A 15,965-nucleotide genomic window follows, 5' to 3' on the forward strand; every position below is an offset into this window, starting at 1 on the left:
CAGAGAGAAGAAGAATCAAGAGACACAAAATGAAGTTCATCTTTCTTTAATTTACTTTAAGTTCACCACAATTTAATCTTCTCTCGTTACCTTTCTGACCAAGAAAAGAGATTAATGAGGAAAAAACAAAAAGAACAAAGTGTGATTGTCTTGGAATAAAGTGCAGACGATGTGTCATTGATAACAGAAACAGGTTGTTGATTGGACCTGATTGTATCAATTTGTTTATTCAGTCTATTATTTTTGTTCATTTATTATTATACAACTTTAGGGCGTGACATCCAACACTAAGACTTAAGGAGCTGTTTGTTCTGATCATGAAACTCCACTTGGTTGTGTTCCTACTGCTGTGATGGTGAAGTTTGAAGTAACTAGTTATTATCATTGTAGATATTTGCTGCTTCAGAACAAACTGTGAACTTCAGCTGATTTGTTGAATTTGTGCAGGAAGATAAAAAGTGACGTAAACAGGAGATCTAATTTCCTCTTCTGTGTTTACTCTGTGAGTGAGACTTTAGATAAAGTCTGCAGGGGCACAGTGTGTGTGTGTGTGTGTGTGTGTGTGTGTGTGTGTGTGTGTGTGTGTGTGTGTGTGTGGTCACTCACATAGAGTTAATATTTAGTGTTGAAAGTGAAATGCATCACAAATGAGAGAGCAGCGGACAGAGTGTGAGCAGTGAAGAGAAGAGTCTCGTTGATACAGTTGTTCTCTGACAGTCATTCAGATTTAACCGTCATCATCATCATTATCTTCATCACCGTCATCACATGTCGGTTCTTCCTCTGCGGGTGAAAATGTTGCAGCAGGTCTGGAGGTTGAGGGGCGTCCTCGTCCTCGCCTGCAGCCCGATCATCCTGCTGCCGCTCGCCATCAGTACCACGGTAAGACCAGTTTACTAACCAGTTTACTAACCAGTTCACTGACCAGTTCACTAGCCAGTTCACTAATCAGTTCACTGACCAGTTTACTAACCAGTTCACTGACCGGTTCACTAACCAGTTCACTGACCGGTTCACTAACCAGTTCACTGACCGGTTCACTAACCAGTTCACTGACCAGTTCACTGACCAGTTCACGAATCAGTTCACTGACCAGTTCACTGACCAGTTCACTAACCAGTTCACTGACCAGTTTACTAACCAGTTCACTGACCAGTTTATTGACCAGTTTACTGGCCAGTTCAGTGAGCACAGACCCGTTTAATTAGCCAGTTTACTGAACACCAGTAATATCATAAATGAACTAGTTACACAAACCTCTTTCCTGTAAACTGACCAGTTAAACTGACCAGTGTACTACTGTCTAAACTAACCAGTTAATCACAAATATATAATGACTTCTATAATCTATAATAATACATTTATTAGTTGATTATATTTGGTTTTTAATAATCTGAATCTGTTTTAAAGTTATGAAGGAACAAGTACAACATTTACCTCTGAGATGTAATAGAATGTAGCAGATAATACTCAAGCAAAGTACAAGTACCTCAAACTTTCCAACTGAAGATGGTCAGACCAGTTGAACTGAGCAGTTTGATAAGTGATAACTTTAAACTGGTCAGACTAACAGCTGTAGTTCAGAGCTTCTGCTTACTGGTTTCCCTCCAGTTAGCAGGGTAAACTGGGTATATTAACAGTTATGTTCACAACTTTCTGTCACTGATTGACAAACAGATTCCACAGTGTGTTCACTGTCACAAGTTTCAACATTTGTTCACTTCCTGACACGTCGTCTCCTGCATAACAATTAGCTTCTTGCTGTTGTTTTCTTGTTTCTGGGACAACAGGCTGTCAGACAAATGGGATTTCAGTCCAATTGGACATTTTTCAGACAAACCCCTGAAGGCTGAGCCATCGGTGTGGAAGTGGAATAGTTTAAGGTCCTGAGTGACACCTTGCATGGTGCATAGGCTGAAAGAGCATAGGACTGAGGAAACATAGAGCTGAGGGAACATAGAGCTGAGTGAATAATGAACTGAGGGAACATAGAGCTGAGGGAACATAGAGCTGAGGGAACAATGAGCTGAGTGAACATAGAGCTAAGGGAACATAGAACTGAGGAAACATAGAACTGAGGGAACATAGAGCTGAGGGAACATAGAGCTGAGGGAACATAGAGCTGAGGGAACAATGAGCTGAGTGAACATAGAGCTGAGGGAACAATGAGCTGAGTGAACATAGAGCTGAGGGAACAATGAGCTGAGTGAACATAGAGCTTAGGGAACATAGAGCTGAGGGAACATAGAGCTGAGGGAACAATGAGCTGAGTGAACATAGAGCTTAGGGAACATAGAGCTGAGGGAACATAGAGCTGAGGGAACAATGAGCTGAGTGAACATAGAGCCGTTTTCATCGGTAAGGACGGCTTGGCTGAAAATAGTATAATTATCATGGATTGCTGTATATATATAATAATATAATCACCTCATTGTGGTGGTTGTATGATGATTTAATTTCATTTAAAATGAGGGCTACTAAAACTCGTGAGCAATGGGAATGCATTTGCAGGTTTCTTACGTGAATGAAAGTTAAGATAAACAGACTGTGTTTGGACAGAGCTGCTCCTGTCATTGGCTCAGCATGTTTTAAATCGTCCCGACACACCAGTGGATGCTTCAGGTCTCAAGGTTGTAAAGTTTTCTTCACAGCTAGATTCTGGAGTCCAGCAGGTGAAAGAACATCAACTGTCATGGTGAGCTCAGAGTTCACAGCATGAGTCTGTATCAACACGTTTTCCTCTTTCTACAAAAACAGCTTTTGTTTTTGTAGTTTTATATGTCACATAACGCGGTTATGGTGGTTTGTTTTCAGTCTTTAGCTTTTCAAACATCCAGACTGGCAAAACAACATTTTACTTTAAAATCCTCTTAAAGTTTTCATCATCACATTAAGGTGGAATTGTCATTAAATCAGAAGCTTTAAGGTGTAAAACAATTGAATTTAATGCTCTAAATGTTACTTTGATCTCATTCTGCAGGATTAAAGTGTTTAATAACTTAATTTAAGGTTTATTTATTCAAATTAACGGAAACTTGAGGTCTTAAAGTTTGAGATTGTTGTGTGTAAATAAAAGGTTTTATCACTGATGTCCGTCCATCACTAAATTCTGATGGAAACGTGGCTATTGTGATTTGTTAAGGTTCTTAGAATAAGTATTAACCTGACATGTTTTTCTGTGTGTGTGTGTGTGTGTGTGTGTGTGTGTGTGTGTGTGTGTGTGTGTGTGTGTGTGTGCAGGAGGCCGCCTGTGCTTACGTCATCATCGTCATGGCGGTGTATTGGTGCACTGAGGTTTTGCCGCTGGCAGTGACGGCGCTGCTGCCAACCATCCTGTTCCCCGTCCTCGGCATCATGGAGTCCAAAGACGTAAGACTGGACTCACACACACACACGCACAGTCAAAAAGGCTTCTTTTCACTTTCTCTTCACTGCGTCAGAGTGTCTAATGATGACATGGATGGGTTCATCATCATGTCTAACCACTGTAAACCGCATGTCTTGTTGTTCAGGTGTGTATGCAGTACCTGAAGGACACCAACATGCTGTTTGTGGGGGGGCTGATGGTGGCCGTCGCCGTGGAGCACTGGAACCTCCACAAACGCATCGCACTCCGAGTTCTGCTGCTGGTCGGAGTCCGACCCGCCCTGTGAGTCCCCTGATCTCCTGCACTGTACCATCAATGTTTAAGTTACTAATAATACGAGTTCAAAATGAAAGTATTAAAAGACGCAAGTAAAACTTGGAGAGACAAGTTCTCTATCTTTTACCACCGGTGCCAGAGTTAAATGTTTATCGTTGAGGAACGATAATTTAGTGTTTGACAAATGTAAATTCGTACCTAAAGAGATTTACTAGATGAAAAAGCAGGAGATCACTGAAGTCATTGGGGTTCATCCTCATGAAACTATGAACATCTGCACCAAATTTGAATGGCGATCTATCTGATAGTTGTTGAGATATTTCACTTAAGACCGACGTGTTGGAAGTTTCCTGTTAATCCTGTCTGAGTGATCCTTTCCGAACATGAAAATAATGTAACCACAGACTGTGTGTAAGAAGTTGACGTAGATGCCGTGATGACGTTCTGCATTTGGCCGTCGCCATCTTGTTTTTTTTTCAACCAGAAGTGATACAAGAGGGAGGAGCTAAGTACAACCTAACGTTGAATAAAACATTTTAGGACCAAAATGTTACAATTAACTTCCATGAAATGAAAACACACTACAGGGTTAAAGTTGCCGTAGTAGAGACCTGAGGTAGTCCCGCCCCTAAAGCATCCCCTGCTTTCTGGTCTGTTTGACTCTAAATGGAGCATAATGTACTAAATGAACATCATGCTGTATTGAAGAAGACTGTAAACTAGAGATTGAGACCATAAACTCATGTTTACAATGTTTACTGAGGGAATAAATCAAGAGAGAAGTAGAGTCATTTTCATATAGACTTCTATACAACCAGAGGAGTCGCCCCCTGATGGACACTGGAGAGTATGCAGCTTTAACACACTTCAGAACTAAAGGTTTCCACCTGACTGTAAATGAATCTTCTTAGTGCTAAATTCCCTTACAGTCTCCCCAGACTTGTGTCAATGTTCATTGGTCGTACTAGTTAAAAAATGTACCTTGACAATCCTCTGGTTCCGTTTCTTTTGGTTCCATCCTCTGGTTGCACTTGTTGATGAGGATTGTTGAAGCGTCGTCACATTTTTGAAAGTCTCCTCTTTCTTCTTCTCCCAGGTTGATGCTAGGGTTCATGGGAGTGACAGCCTTTCTGTCCATGTGGATCAGCAACACGGCCACCACCGCCATGATGGTTCCCATTGTCCAGGCTGTCCTGGAACAGTTCCACGGCAACGTAGACCCTGAACCCTCCTCCAAGACCCAGAGAGGGAGTGTCGACCTACACCAGGAAGAGACGGAGAAAACCAACAGCGTTCAGCAAACTACTACTGCGAACATCCTAGACAACGGTATGATTGATCCACTATGCTCCCTGCTGGACCCACATAGGTCAGAGATCCCGTTGTTGAAGAAACCAGCCCAGTATCCCAAAGAAAGTTTTTAGTGTTTGTAGTGGATGACAGTAAGGCTTAGGAGTTTGGTGAAAGGGCATGCACTGTGTCAGACCGTAATGCAGGAGATGGGAGCAGACCTGCAAAAATGTTCACCTTTTTACAACTACATTTGCCAAACCTTTACCATACCATAGTTTCCATCCGCAGATATAGTGCGGTGCAAGGATCTTTAAAAACGTTGTGAGTGGGTTTCACAGAATCGTCCAACGTCGTTGTTCTTGTCTGGTGATTGGGTCAATGGACGCCCAGTGACCTTCACAAAGCATCACTGAAAATGGACAACCAAGCTGGGAACCTTACACTTAACTCCAGTACTGCAGTCGAAATCATCTAACCACAAGTCCAAACCCAAATGTTTGACTCCCAGTCACCACAAGTCCTGCTGTAGTTGAGTTTTAAGGCATGCTGAAAACAAACAAGTCTATATGACGTGTGGTATACCTTTAGTTTGAGGATTGGACAAAAACTTTGACCTCGTGATGGTGCTGGAAGAAAAGTCTAAGATATTACAATTCATCCGGAAGGGTAACATGACTGTAGGAACCATCCGGTAGTAGGTGAGACTTTTTACGCTGAACTAAAAAATGTATGGAACAAAAGGTCAGAGGCTCCCCAACTTTGTTGGATTCATCTTCTTGATATCAATATGTTTGTACATCCAATAGTGTGTTGTAAGACTAAGAAAGTCTTTCTTGAGTTTGACATCTGACCTTCTGGATGATTCCTCACAGGTGTGAATGGGGAAACCTTCACACAAGGTAACTCAGAGAAATCCAGCAACACGTCCTCTGAGGCTCAGATGGACAGACAGGAGATCGTCAAACTGACACCACAAGACAAACCTCCATTAGACAGCACCAACAGTGGACCTGGTGAGTCCACAGAGGAGATTCACTCTGGTACGGAACTCTATCACCTACATATTGATTTTCTTTCTTCCAAAGAGTCATCGGTTTTCAGTTCATTTCAATTAAATATGAAGATCTACCTCCTTTAATGTTGTTACAGGAGGGAAAAGCTACATCGGTAGAGTACTCTTTCGATTTCATATTCCACATCTTATGATTTACGCCCAGAGCAAACATTAAGAGCAACGATCATTAATATTAACCAAGTGATTTAGTTAACTATAACCTAAACTATAGTTTATTTGCTATAACCACAATATTTCCCCAACCTTTACCATGCTGTCAATGCCGTGCCCAGATATTGTAGAAAAGTAAAATGTTGATATTCCACTTAAAAGAATGTTTACATTGAACGTAATACCGTTCATAGTCACGATGTACTTTTAAAGCTGACAATTTGTCAAAATATAAACAAATATACACCAAAACAAACACGGGGTTCAACTTCCTGTTTATAAACCTGAGAGCATGTTAATCCACCTTTATAGAAGTGAGACAGAGAACAATAATAATGTTAAAGGTTGATAATGTTGGTTTTCTCTCTGCAGCACGTTTCAACTCTCTGCAAGTTGTTTTTCAAGTAAACAAACTGAAACCAACAACAGCGATGCCATGCCGTTGCTCTGAAGGCCCATTTCTCAGAAAATATACACTCCCAATCGATTTGGACATTGGAAGAGTCTGCAGGGCTTTCTGCCAAAGAGGGTCTATTTGAACCCAAACCATGATCTTATGACCTGAACCTAACCAAGTAGTTTTGTAACCTGAACCTTTCAGGTTACAAGTATTGTGCTTCTGTTTGTTGCAGGGAGAGTATTTATTTTCGGAGAAATGGACCTTCGGAACAATGGGCAGTGGTTTTTGGGATAACGGGCAGTCAGACAAATGGGACATTTGGGACATTTTTCCGACTGTCGGGGTTTCGGAATAATTAGAACCATCTGCTACCTGGAGGGAGGATGGAATCAATCAGAAGCTGATGGATGATTTGAAACATGATCAGAATTCGTAGTGCTCTAAAACATTCCCTCCTCTACGAACTGTCAGTGGTAGCCGTCGTGTCCGTGGAGAACGTCTGCTGTCAGATGGAGTTGGAGGAGCTGAGCGACGAAGAGGAAAAGAATAAGAAGTTGAGCAAAGGACTCCTGCTGTGTGTGTGCTACTCCGCCAGCATCGGAGGCATCGCCACGCTGACCGGCACCGGACCCAACCTGGTTCTGATGGGACAGATGAGCCAGTAGGTGCTTGAACACAAAAACACAGACGGAAACAGGGACAGTTCATGAAAGAGTCACAAAATGCAATCTATTGATTTCCAGTACAAGGACACACATTTGTAGGTTTTTTTTGTGTCGCTCAGAATGACTTCTTGTCAATATTTAATACTAAGTCACTAGGTCTGACCGTTGCATAGTCACGTGGATGTGTTTAATTTGTGTGTCCACCGTGAAATTGACCTTCCTGGTATTGTTTCCGTGCTGAAAACAATCAGATTTGTAAACCTGTTAATTTATTCTTGTCAAGTTTTAGGTTGTTTATTACTGGAGCTCTTGTTTTTGTTTGGACTACATTTATGTTTTAAAACATTGGCTTCTTTTGTTAAATGTAGAAAAAACATTTTCATATTTCTCAAAGTGAGTAGGCTACTGGTACTGAAAAGGATTGAACATTTTCTTTTGATGTTTCTGACGTTTTCTGTAACTTTTTGTGCTTCTCTCTCGTAGACTCTTCCCTCGGAACGGTGACGTGATCAACTTTGCGTCCTGGTTTGCATTCGCCTTCCCCACCATGGTGCTGACGCTGACGCTGGCCTGGTTCTGGCTGCAGTTCCTCTACATCGGCTGCAAGTGAGTTGGCTTCACCACAACACAGAAAGAAAACCCGTCCACCCGTGCAGATCATTAAATGTTCTGTTGCAGCCTGCGGAGGACGTGGGGTTGTGGAGCGGCGCAGTCGGAGAAGGAGCGAGCGGCGTACGAAGTGATCCAAGATGAGCATCGCCGTTTGGGACCGGTGACGTACGGAGAGGTCAGCGTCCTGGTGCTCCTCATCCTCATGGTGGTGCTGTGGTTCACGAGAGACCCGCGCTTCATGGACGGCTGGGCCACCCACGTCTTCAACGCCAAGGCAGAGTGAGTACCAACGAACCACAGCACGTGTTGTGGTTGTTTATTGTTTCACAATAACTAAATGAATGCTCAGGAGTTAGAACTCTCTGACGGGATTACCTGAATTATCTCCACAGTTTTAAGTCTTCTACACTTCCTGGTTGCAATCCTTTAACAGACTGCATTGGTTTTCGCTCAGCTTGTTTCTTTGATAACTAAAGATCCAGACGTCTGATGCTAACGTTAGCTCAGCTTGTTTCTCTGATGACGTTGTCATTAACGGTTATTTAAAAACAGTACAGTCTATCATGCTAAAGTAACCAAGACCGTCAGTTCTTGTGGTGCTTATTATATTCTGTAATTGTAGCATGAAGTCATGGTGGAATCAGACTAGCCGGCTGCTAAATATTTCAAATTGAAAAACATAATGTTACTCTTGTCATCATCACTGATTCACCAGATATTTAAATATGCTAATTGATTAATTTCAAGTTCACAGGTTCTAGAGGCATTTTTTTAATATCCCAGTGGAGGAACTTCAGACAAAACTCTGAGGTTTAGTTACTCTTTAAACAACTGTCTGGAGTTTTTCTTTAACAGAAACACTACTTAGAATAGTTTGTCACATTTCTGTGTGTGTGTGTGTGTGTGTGTGTGTGTGTGTGTGTGTGTTCAGCACTGGTCCTGCATTAATGTTCAGTGGAAACAAAAAGACTTAACCCACAGTGTTGTTTATGGCAGAGCTTGCCTCGGGGCAAACTCCCTGAACACACAGGAATCAGAGGCGAAGGACAAACAGAAACGTGTCCTGGGTACAAACTGTAAACTGTGACGCTGACCTGCACTGAGGCTGCATCAGGGCTGCAGGGCAGCAAGGCCGCACGCATTCTCACCTTTCACTTCATTAGGACTCATCACTCTTGGCATGAGGAGGTAAACTTGCCACAAGTTGAGAGTCCGGCCCCATTAAACTTCAGTGAAGTCTTTACAGTTAAAGTTGGTTTCTCTACATGTTTAACTGATAATCAAGTTCTGGTGTCAAACTTCTTACATTGTAATCATTATTTTACCCAAAAAAGGGAAAGCAGTGCTTCCAGATTGCAGAACTTTTGAACTTCAACCACAAATGTGGCAATAAAAGGTGGTAAACAGATTCCAGACCCACCTGTAAAACATCCCTTTAAATCTTGTTTTATGATAACAAAGTTACGTACGTTACTTTCAGTATGAATTCACAAAGTTAAGATGTAGCTAGCCCAAATAACAGCTGAGGCGGATTGAATGTCTTTAGTTCTGCAGGTATTTGGTCATAAACCAAAATGTTGGACACAATAACATGTTGACTTGCCGATTCCATCAGTTACTATGTTGCTTCTTTCACATGAAAAAAGCAATCCTAAAGACCAAAGTGTTGAGCAGCAGGACAGACTTTGATGAAGGGGGGGGGGGGGGGGGGGCAGTCACCTTGGACCTGCTGTTTGTGTAAACTGATGATTTCAACATGTTTCCTGATCACACGGGTTGATAATGAAGCTCAGACATCCTGACTGATGTCAGCTCAAAAGAAGAAATCTACTTTCACCTCTGATCATTTAACTGGTTTCACAAGTGGGAAAAACATAAGTGAGGGTACTCCTTATCCACATGATGGCTATCGGACAACAGACATCTCTTCCTGTTTATTATTCATTATTTCTTTAAGCATGAAATACTCAGTTTTATCAGTAATCAGATGAGCAGATTCAGAAAACCCTTAAATGATGTTTCATTGATTGTATTTGTGAACAAAAATAAGCTCAGGTACTCTGTTCTCTACCTGTTCAGGTACTCTGTTCTCTACCTGTTCAGGTACTCTGTTCTCTACCTGTTCAGGTACTCTGTTCTCTACCTGTTCAGGTACTCTGTTCTCTACCTGTTCAGGTACTCTTTTCACTACCTGTTCAGGTACTCTGTTCTCTACCTGTTCAGGTACTCTGTTCACTACCTGTTCAGGTACTCTGTTCACTACCTGTTCAGGTACTCTGTTCTCTACCTGTTCAGGTACTCTGTTCTCTACCTGTTCAGGTACTCTTTTCACTACCTGTTCAGGTACTCTATTTTTTATATTTCAAATTAAACTTTCCTCCTGGACTGAACTGAAACCTTTCCTCTTTTTTCGAATGAAAGGTTAAAAAAACATCTGGAAATTTGCCAGTACATTGGGCAAATACAAACACTCGCTGGTGAAATCTCCATTCATGAACTGAGCGGCTGGTGTTACACCACATGACCCGGTACGAGGTCAGAGGAGCCCTGAGCCAATGCTTATCACAGAACCTCACCTGAGCTAAAAGACACGTGAAATCAGCTGGATGGTGATTTGATAAAAGCAAATAAATGGATGAATAAATAAATTCTCTGTCTGCAGGTTCGTCACTGATGCGACCGTCGCTCTGTTTGTTGCTGTTTTGCTGTTTGTTTTTCCTTCTGAACCACCGCGCTACCTCTGCTTCTGGAGATCTGACACAGGTAACAAACATACAGGTAACAGACACACAGGTAACAGACAGACAGGTAACAGACACACAGGTAACAGACAGACAGGTAACAGACACACAGGTAACAGACAGACAGGTAACAGACACACAGGTAACAGACACACAGGTAACAGACACACGAGTAACAGACACACGAATAACAGACACACGGGTAACAAACACACAGGTAACAAACACACAGGTAACAGACACACAAGTAACAGACAGACAGGTAACAGACACACAGGTACCAGACAGACAGGTAACAAACACACAGGTAACAGACACACAGGTAACAGACACACAGGTAACAGACAGACAGGTAACAGACACACAGGTAACAGACAGACAGATAACAAACACACAGGTAACAGACAGACAGATAACAAACACACAGGTAACAGACACACAGGTAACAAACACACAGGTAACAGACACACAGGTAACAAACACACGGGTAACAGACACACAGGTAACAGACACACGGGTAACAGACACACAGGTAACAGACACACAGGTAACAGACAGACAGGTAACAGACACACAGGTAACAGACAGACAGGTAACAAACACACAGGTAACAGACACACAGGTAACAAACACACAGGTAACAGACACACAGGTAACAAACACACAGGTAACAGACACACAGGTAACATATGTAAAGGTAACACTCACACACAGGTGACACACCTTATTTTTTATCCAATCAGAGTCCCAGGTGTCACGAGGCTCCGCCCCTGCGCTGCTCACCTGGCAGGTGACTCAGAAGAAGATGCCCTGGAACATCGTCCTGCTGCTGGGAGGAGGCTTTGCTCTGGCCAAAGGCAGTGAGGTGAGTTTAAGATCTTCAGAGAGGGAGGACATTTTGGAAAGAAAGACCAGTTTGTAAAGTCCACACCTGTGTGTGTGTGTGTGTGTGTGTGTGTGTGTGTGTGTGTGTGTGTGTGTGTGTGTGTGTGTGTGTGTGTGTGTGTGTGTTGTCAGGAGTCCGGTCTGTCCCTCTGGCTCGGTGCTCAGATGACGCCGCTCCACTCCATCCCTCCGTGGGCCATCGCCGTCGTCCTCTGTCTCCTCGTCGCCACCTTCACCGAGTGTGCCAGCAACGTCGCCACGGCAACGCTCTTCCTACCCATCCTGGCCTCCATGGTAATTAAAACACACACACACACACACACACACACACACACACACACACACAAACACCATCAATCACCACAGGTCGTCCAATCTGAATTAAGGAGGGCAAAACCTGTTTTAAAACACTGTTAAGTTACTACACTTCCTGTTAGGATTTTTCACAGTAAAAGCTTGTGAAGAACAGGAGGGATTCAGCCTTTTGAACCAGTGATAAGCTTTTATTGTGAAACATCCTAACAGGAAGTTTCAATGAACTTAACAGCGACAGTAAAGGAAACTTGAATGAACGAGAACCGTGTTTTGGTCGGTAATGGGAGATGTCAGATAAAAACATGTTGTGAATCTATTTTGTCTATTTAACTTTCATCGTTTTCTCGTGTCCTGACTCAGTCCCAGTCCATCGGTATGAACCCGTTGTACGTGATGATCCCCTGCACCCTCAGCGCCTCTTTCGCCTTCATGCTGCCGGTGGCCACGCCCCCCAACGCCATCGTCTTCTCCTACGGCTTCCTCAAAGTGTCCGACATGGTGAGACCCATGACGTCATAACTAGTGAAGTCAGAGCTTCACGTGTTAAAGCTGCATTCTCTCTGGTGTCCACCAGGGGGCGACTCCTCTGGTTGTATAGAAGTCTAGTCTAAAATGACTCTACTTCTCTCTTGATTTATTCCCTCAGTAAACATTGTAAACATGAGTTTATGGTCTCAATCTCTAGTTTACAGTCTTCTTCAATACAGCATGATGTTCATTTAGTACATTATGCTCCATTTAGAGTCAAACAGACCATGAAGAGGGGATGCTTTAGAGGCGGGGCTACACGCTGATTGACAGGTCTCTACCAGAGACGTATACGACGTCTCTACTTCGCTTCCTGTTCACTGGTTGCAAAGAACCAAGATATTCAGTCTGTGGTCATAACCTCCTTTGCGCCCCCTGCAGGCTAGAACCGGCGCAGTGATGAATGTCATCGGGATCGGCTGCATCACTCTGGCCATCAACAGCTGGGGTCACGTGATCTTTGGCCTGGACTCATTCCCGTCGTGGGCGAACGCCACTTCACCCGTTTAAAGACCGACAACCTGCCGCCTCAGACTTCATCTTCAGGGTTCAAAAGATGTTTCTACATTATTCATACCTCAGCTTGTGACGGCTGGTTCTGGTTCTGGTTCTGAGCCTCCAGAAATTACATCTGGCTGTTTTTGGAGCTTCTTGCTGCTGATGTTTTGCTGTCAAAGCTCCATTGAAAGAGTCTTTAGCAGAAACATTGACTTTTACTTAAATAACTCTAAGAAGAAGGTTAGAAACAAACTCTCTTTTTAGCACTAGTCGTCTTTTATCAAGCAGGTTTTTCACATTAAAAGCACTAAATTTTGTTCATTTGACATTTGTCAAATAAAGTCTGATATCTGAGTTCCTCTTTAAAACTTTAAAATGAAGGTAAAACCTTAAAAAAGGTAGAAATGATTAATAAAACTAAGACTCTTTTAGTCATTAGTACTTTAATACTGTACGTTTTGTATTTTTCTATTTAAACATATTTTGTAACGTGAATGTGAACTGTACAGTTTTTATTTGGTGTTAATAAAAAAAGAAAAGTGTGACAACAACACCTTTGATAGTTTGATTAAAGCAGTGATTCTGCTGCAAAAGTCACGTGACAGAAGAAGTATTTTACCAGCTGATGAAGCAAAAATACTAATGAATACTTCAGATAAATAAACTCTTTAAAAAGCCAATTTCTGTTCTTTGTAGAGATATTTCAACTGTACATTCGTAATTTTACTGCTGCAAATGTTTCTTCTTCTATTGTTTTACGTTAATAAATGAATGAAGACAAATGTCCAGACAGATTTATTGTGTTATGTATCATATTTGTATTAATGTCGGTGATTCCTGTGTGTGAAAACAAGCCGTTTAATCTATGAACTCTTGTTGTGAAATGTCTCCCTTTAGCGGCCACACCGCGAACAGCAGCTACTGTAAACCGCCGTAAAGTGTCGGGAAGAAAAAAATAAAAAGAGTACTGACTTCCGGCAAAATAAGGCTTCTCATTTTGTACTTAAAAAGCAACAAAGACGAAGGCTCAGAGGTGTGTTCGTTCGTACATTAGTTCAACAGTTTAGGTCATCATTAGACCGTCTCCTGCCGGCGTCATGGAAACAGGTTTGTAGCCGACGGTGTAGCTAACTGAGCTAGCTAGTTGAGTAGCTAGTATTAGCTTGTTAGCATAGCATGGAGAAGGAACGGATTCATTAGATACGCAGACATACACGTTATGAATATTCATATAGATACACGATCCAGTCTGCCTAATGAAGCTGTTGTGACATTATTAATGTATTTAATGTACGTTATTGTCTAAAGTGTTGTTGTTGTTGTTGTTGTTGTTGTTGTTGTTGTCCAGAGGAGCAGGCCAGGAACCGGTTCCAGTCTGAGCTGGAGTTCATTCAGTGTCTGGCCAACCCCAACTACCTCAACTGTGAGTGACAGCTCGAATACATCTACCTTATACACACATATGTATGTATGTATGTATGTGTGTGTGTGTGTGTGTGTGTGTGTGTGTGTGTGTGTGTGTACTATCTTAACATGGTCTCTGTTTGCGTGTCCAGTTCTGGCTCAGCGAGGCTTCCTGAGGGAGAAACCGTTCATCAACTACCTGAAGTACCTGTTGTACTGGAAGGAGCCGGAGTACGCCAAGTTCCTCAAGTAACACCCTCTTTATTACTTTAATCTTTAATATTCATAACATAATAATAATCCTTCATTAGCGTCTTGATGCTGTCGACCAATCACAAACCAGCAATGAACGTATCGACGTACTGATGTCTTTAAACGCATCACAATAATGAACTAGAGCAGCGAATGTGGATTCATCCGCCGCTGAAAATAGTCCCCGACAAAGTCTCTGTTTCCTGTTTGTTTGATTGATTAAAAACCGCCAGGTGAGCGGCGTCTCTTAAAGCCGCAGTAACACTCCACGACGTAACGCTCACCAGGTGAGCGGCGTCTCTTAAAGCCGCAGTAACACTCCGAGGCGTAACGCTCCAAGACGTAACGCTCACCAGGTGAACGGAGTTTCTTAAAGCCGCAGTAATGCTCCGAGACATAACGCTCACCAGGTGAACGGAGTCTCTTAAAGCCGCAGTAACACTCCGAGGCGTAACGCTCCAAGACGTAACGCTCACCAGGTAAACGGAGTCTCTTAAAGCCGCAGTAACACTCCGAGGCGTAACGCTCCAAGACGTAACGCTCACCAGGTAAATGGAGTTTCTTAAAGCCGCAGTAATGCTCCGAGACATAACGCTCACCAGGTGAACGGAGTCTCTTAAAGCCACAGTAACACTCAGAGACGTAACGCTCACCAGGTGAACGGCGTCTCTTAAAGCCGCAGTAACGCTGCTGGTCTTCCTCCTCCAGGTATCCTCACTGCCTGCACATGCTGGAGCTGCTGCAGTACGAACACTTCAGGAAGGAGCTGGTGAACGCTCAGTGCACCAAGTTCATCGACGAGCAGCAGCTGCTCCACTGGCAGCACTACTCCAGGAAACGCACCCGGCTGCAGCAGGCGCTCGCCGAGCAGCAGCCGCCGCAGCAGCAGCAGCAGCCGCCGCCGCACGGGAACGCCGCCGCCAAGTGACGAGGTCACCGGAGGACGGCGGGGGGGCGGAGCTCGACCGGTGCTGATTTATGGATGTTTGAGACGGACAATATACTTTTCTTTTTCTTTATATATAAAATGTTTTGATTCAGATCCCTGAAATGTGACCTGAGTGAGACATTTGACAGTGAATCAATCAGCTCGTCAGTGGTATGATATGTTATTATATAATATATCATATTGTGTGTGTCCTTAGATAACAGAGTGAATAATGACAGCAGCTCGTTTGAACTTCCTGTGTGGATTCAGTGACTCTCAGCAGCTGAACAACATTCAGTCAGGAAATCATTCAACATGATGACAAACTCGATTTGTTCCGATGCAGAAATGTTTTTTTCCATTTCAGTCGATATTTCAGCAAAATCTTAAGTTTTAGTCAGAAAAAATATCTTTCAGATGAGATGTTGCCCTTTCAGAATAAATCATGTTTTTCTGTTATTTTACAGATGTCTGATGTCATTTTTAAATTCCCTGATACATGTCATGATGTTTATTGATTAATATTAAGTGATGACTGAGAGACGTTTCAGTTTTTAACTTAAATAAATAAACAGT

General features: G+C 42.7%; 2 protein-coding genes across 5 annotated transcripts; both read left to right on the plus strand.

Annotated features, from left to right (window-relative positions):
- The first annotated feature begins 552 nt into the window (after window positions 1-552).
- On the plus strand, window positions 553-13,593 carry LOC137888255 (Na(+)/citrate cotransporter-like). Of its 3 annotated transcripts, XM_068731616.1 has the most exons (13): window positions 553-882; window positions 3,241-3,369; window positions 3,513-3,649; window positions 4,740-4,972; window positions 5,809-5,976; window positions 7,033-7,222; window positions 7,710-7,832; window positions 7,905-8,117; window positions 10,501-10,601; window positions 11,323-11,444; window positions 11,597-11,758; window positions 12,140-12,277; window positions 12,689-13,593. In XM_068731616.1, the coding sequence occupies exons 1-13, from the start codon at window positions 769-771 to the stop codon at window positions 12,815-12,817; spliced, it is 1,959 nt and encodes a 652-aa protein (XP_068587717.1). In that variant the 5' UTR covers window positions 553-768; the 3' UTR covers window positions 12,818-13,593. The 3 variants fall into 3 exon arrangements, with proteins under 3 accessions (XP_068587717.1, XP_068587714.1, XP_068587715.1); XM_068731613.1 differs by lacking the exons at window positions 12,140-12,277; window positions 12,689-13,593 and having other exon boundaries at window positions 10,501-11,444; window positions 11,597-11,685; XM_068731614.1 differs by lacking the exons at window positions 12,140-12,277; window positions 12,689-13,593 and having other exon boundaries at window positions 5,809-5,949; window positions 10,501-11,444; window positions 11,597-11,685.
- Window positions 13,594-13,691: 98 nt separating this feature from the next.
- med31 (mediator complex subunit 31) lies at window positions 13,692-15,853 on the plus strand. Of its 2 annotated transcripts, XM_068731618.1 has the most exons (5): window positions 13,692-13,912; window positions 14,154-14,228; window positions 14,362-14,458; window positions 15,170-15,429; window positions 15,607-15,853. In XM_068731618.1, the coding sequence occupies exons 1-4, from the start codon at window positions 13,903-13,905 to the stop codon at window positions 15,387-15,389; spliced, it is 402 nt and encodes a 133-aa protein (XP_068587719.1). In that variant the 5' UTR covers window positions 13,692-13,902; the 3' UTR covers window positions 15,390-15,429; window positions 15,607-15,853. The 2 variants fall into 2 exon arrangements, with proteins under 2 accessions (XP_068587719.1, XP_068587718.1); XM_068731617.1 differs by having other exon boundaries at window positions 15,170-15,853.
- The last annotated feature ends 112 nt before the right edge of the window (window positions 15,854-15,965 follow it).

This window comes from Cebidichthys violaceus, unplaced genomic scaffold (genome assembly GCF_023349555.1).
Source record: "Cebidichthys violaceus isolate CVI_PGR_0920_01 unplaced genomic scaffold, fCebVio1.0.p SCAF_53, whole genome shotgun sequence".
NCBI classification, from domain to species: Eukaryota; Metazoa; Chordata; class Actinopteri; order Perciformes; family Stichaeidae; genus Cebidichthys; species Cebidichthys violaceus.

Coding starts and splice junctions, on each gene's coding strand:
- LOC137888255 (XM_068731613.1), top strand. CDS start 769: ATGTCGGTTCTTCCTCTGCGGGTGAAAATGTTGCAGCAGGTCTGGAGG. Junction 3,370..3,512: donor GCATCATGGAGTCCAAAGAC/GTAAGACTGGAC, acceptor CTTGTTGTTCAG/GTGTGTATGCAGTACCTGAA. Junction 3,650..4,739: donor GTCGGAGTCCGACCCGCCCT/GTGAGTCCCCTG, acceptor TTCTTCTCCCAG/GTTGATGCTAGGGTTCATGG.
- med31 (XM_068731617.1), top strand. Junction 14,229..14,361: donor CAACCCCAACTACCTCAACT/GTGAGTGACAGC, acceptor TTGCGTGTCCAG/TTCTGGCTCAGCGAGGCTTC. Junction 14,459..15,169: donor GAGTACGCCAAGTTCCTCAA/GTAACACCCTCT, acceptor TTCCTCCTCCAG/GTATCCTCACTGCCTGCACA.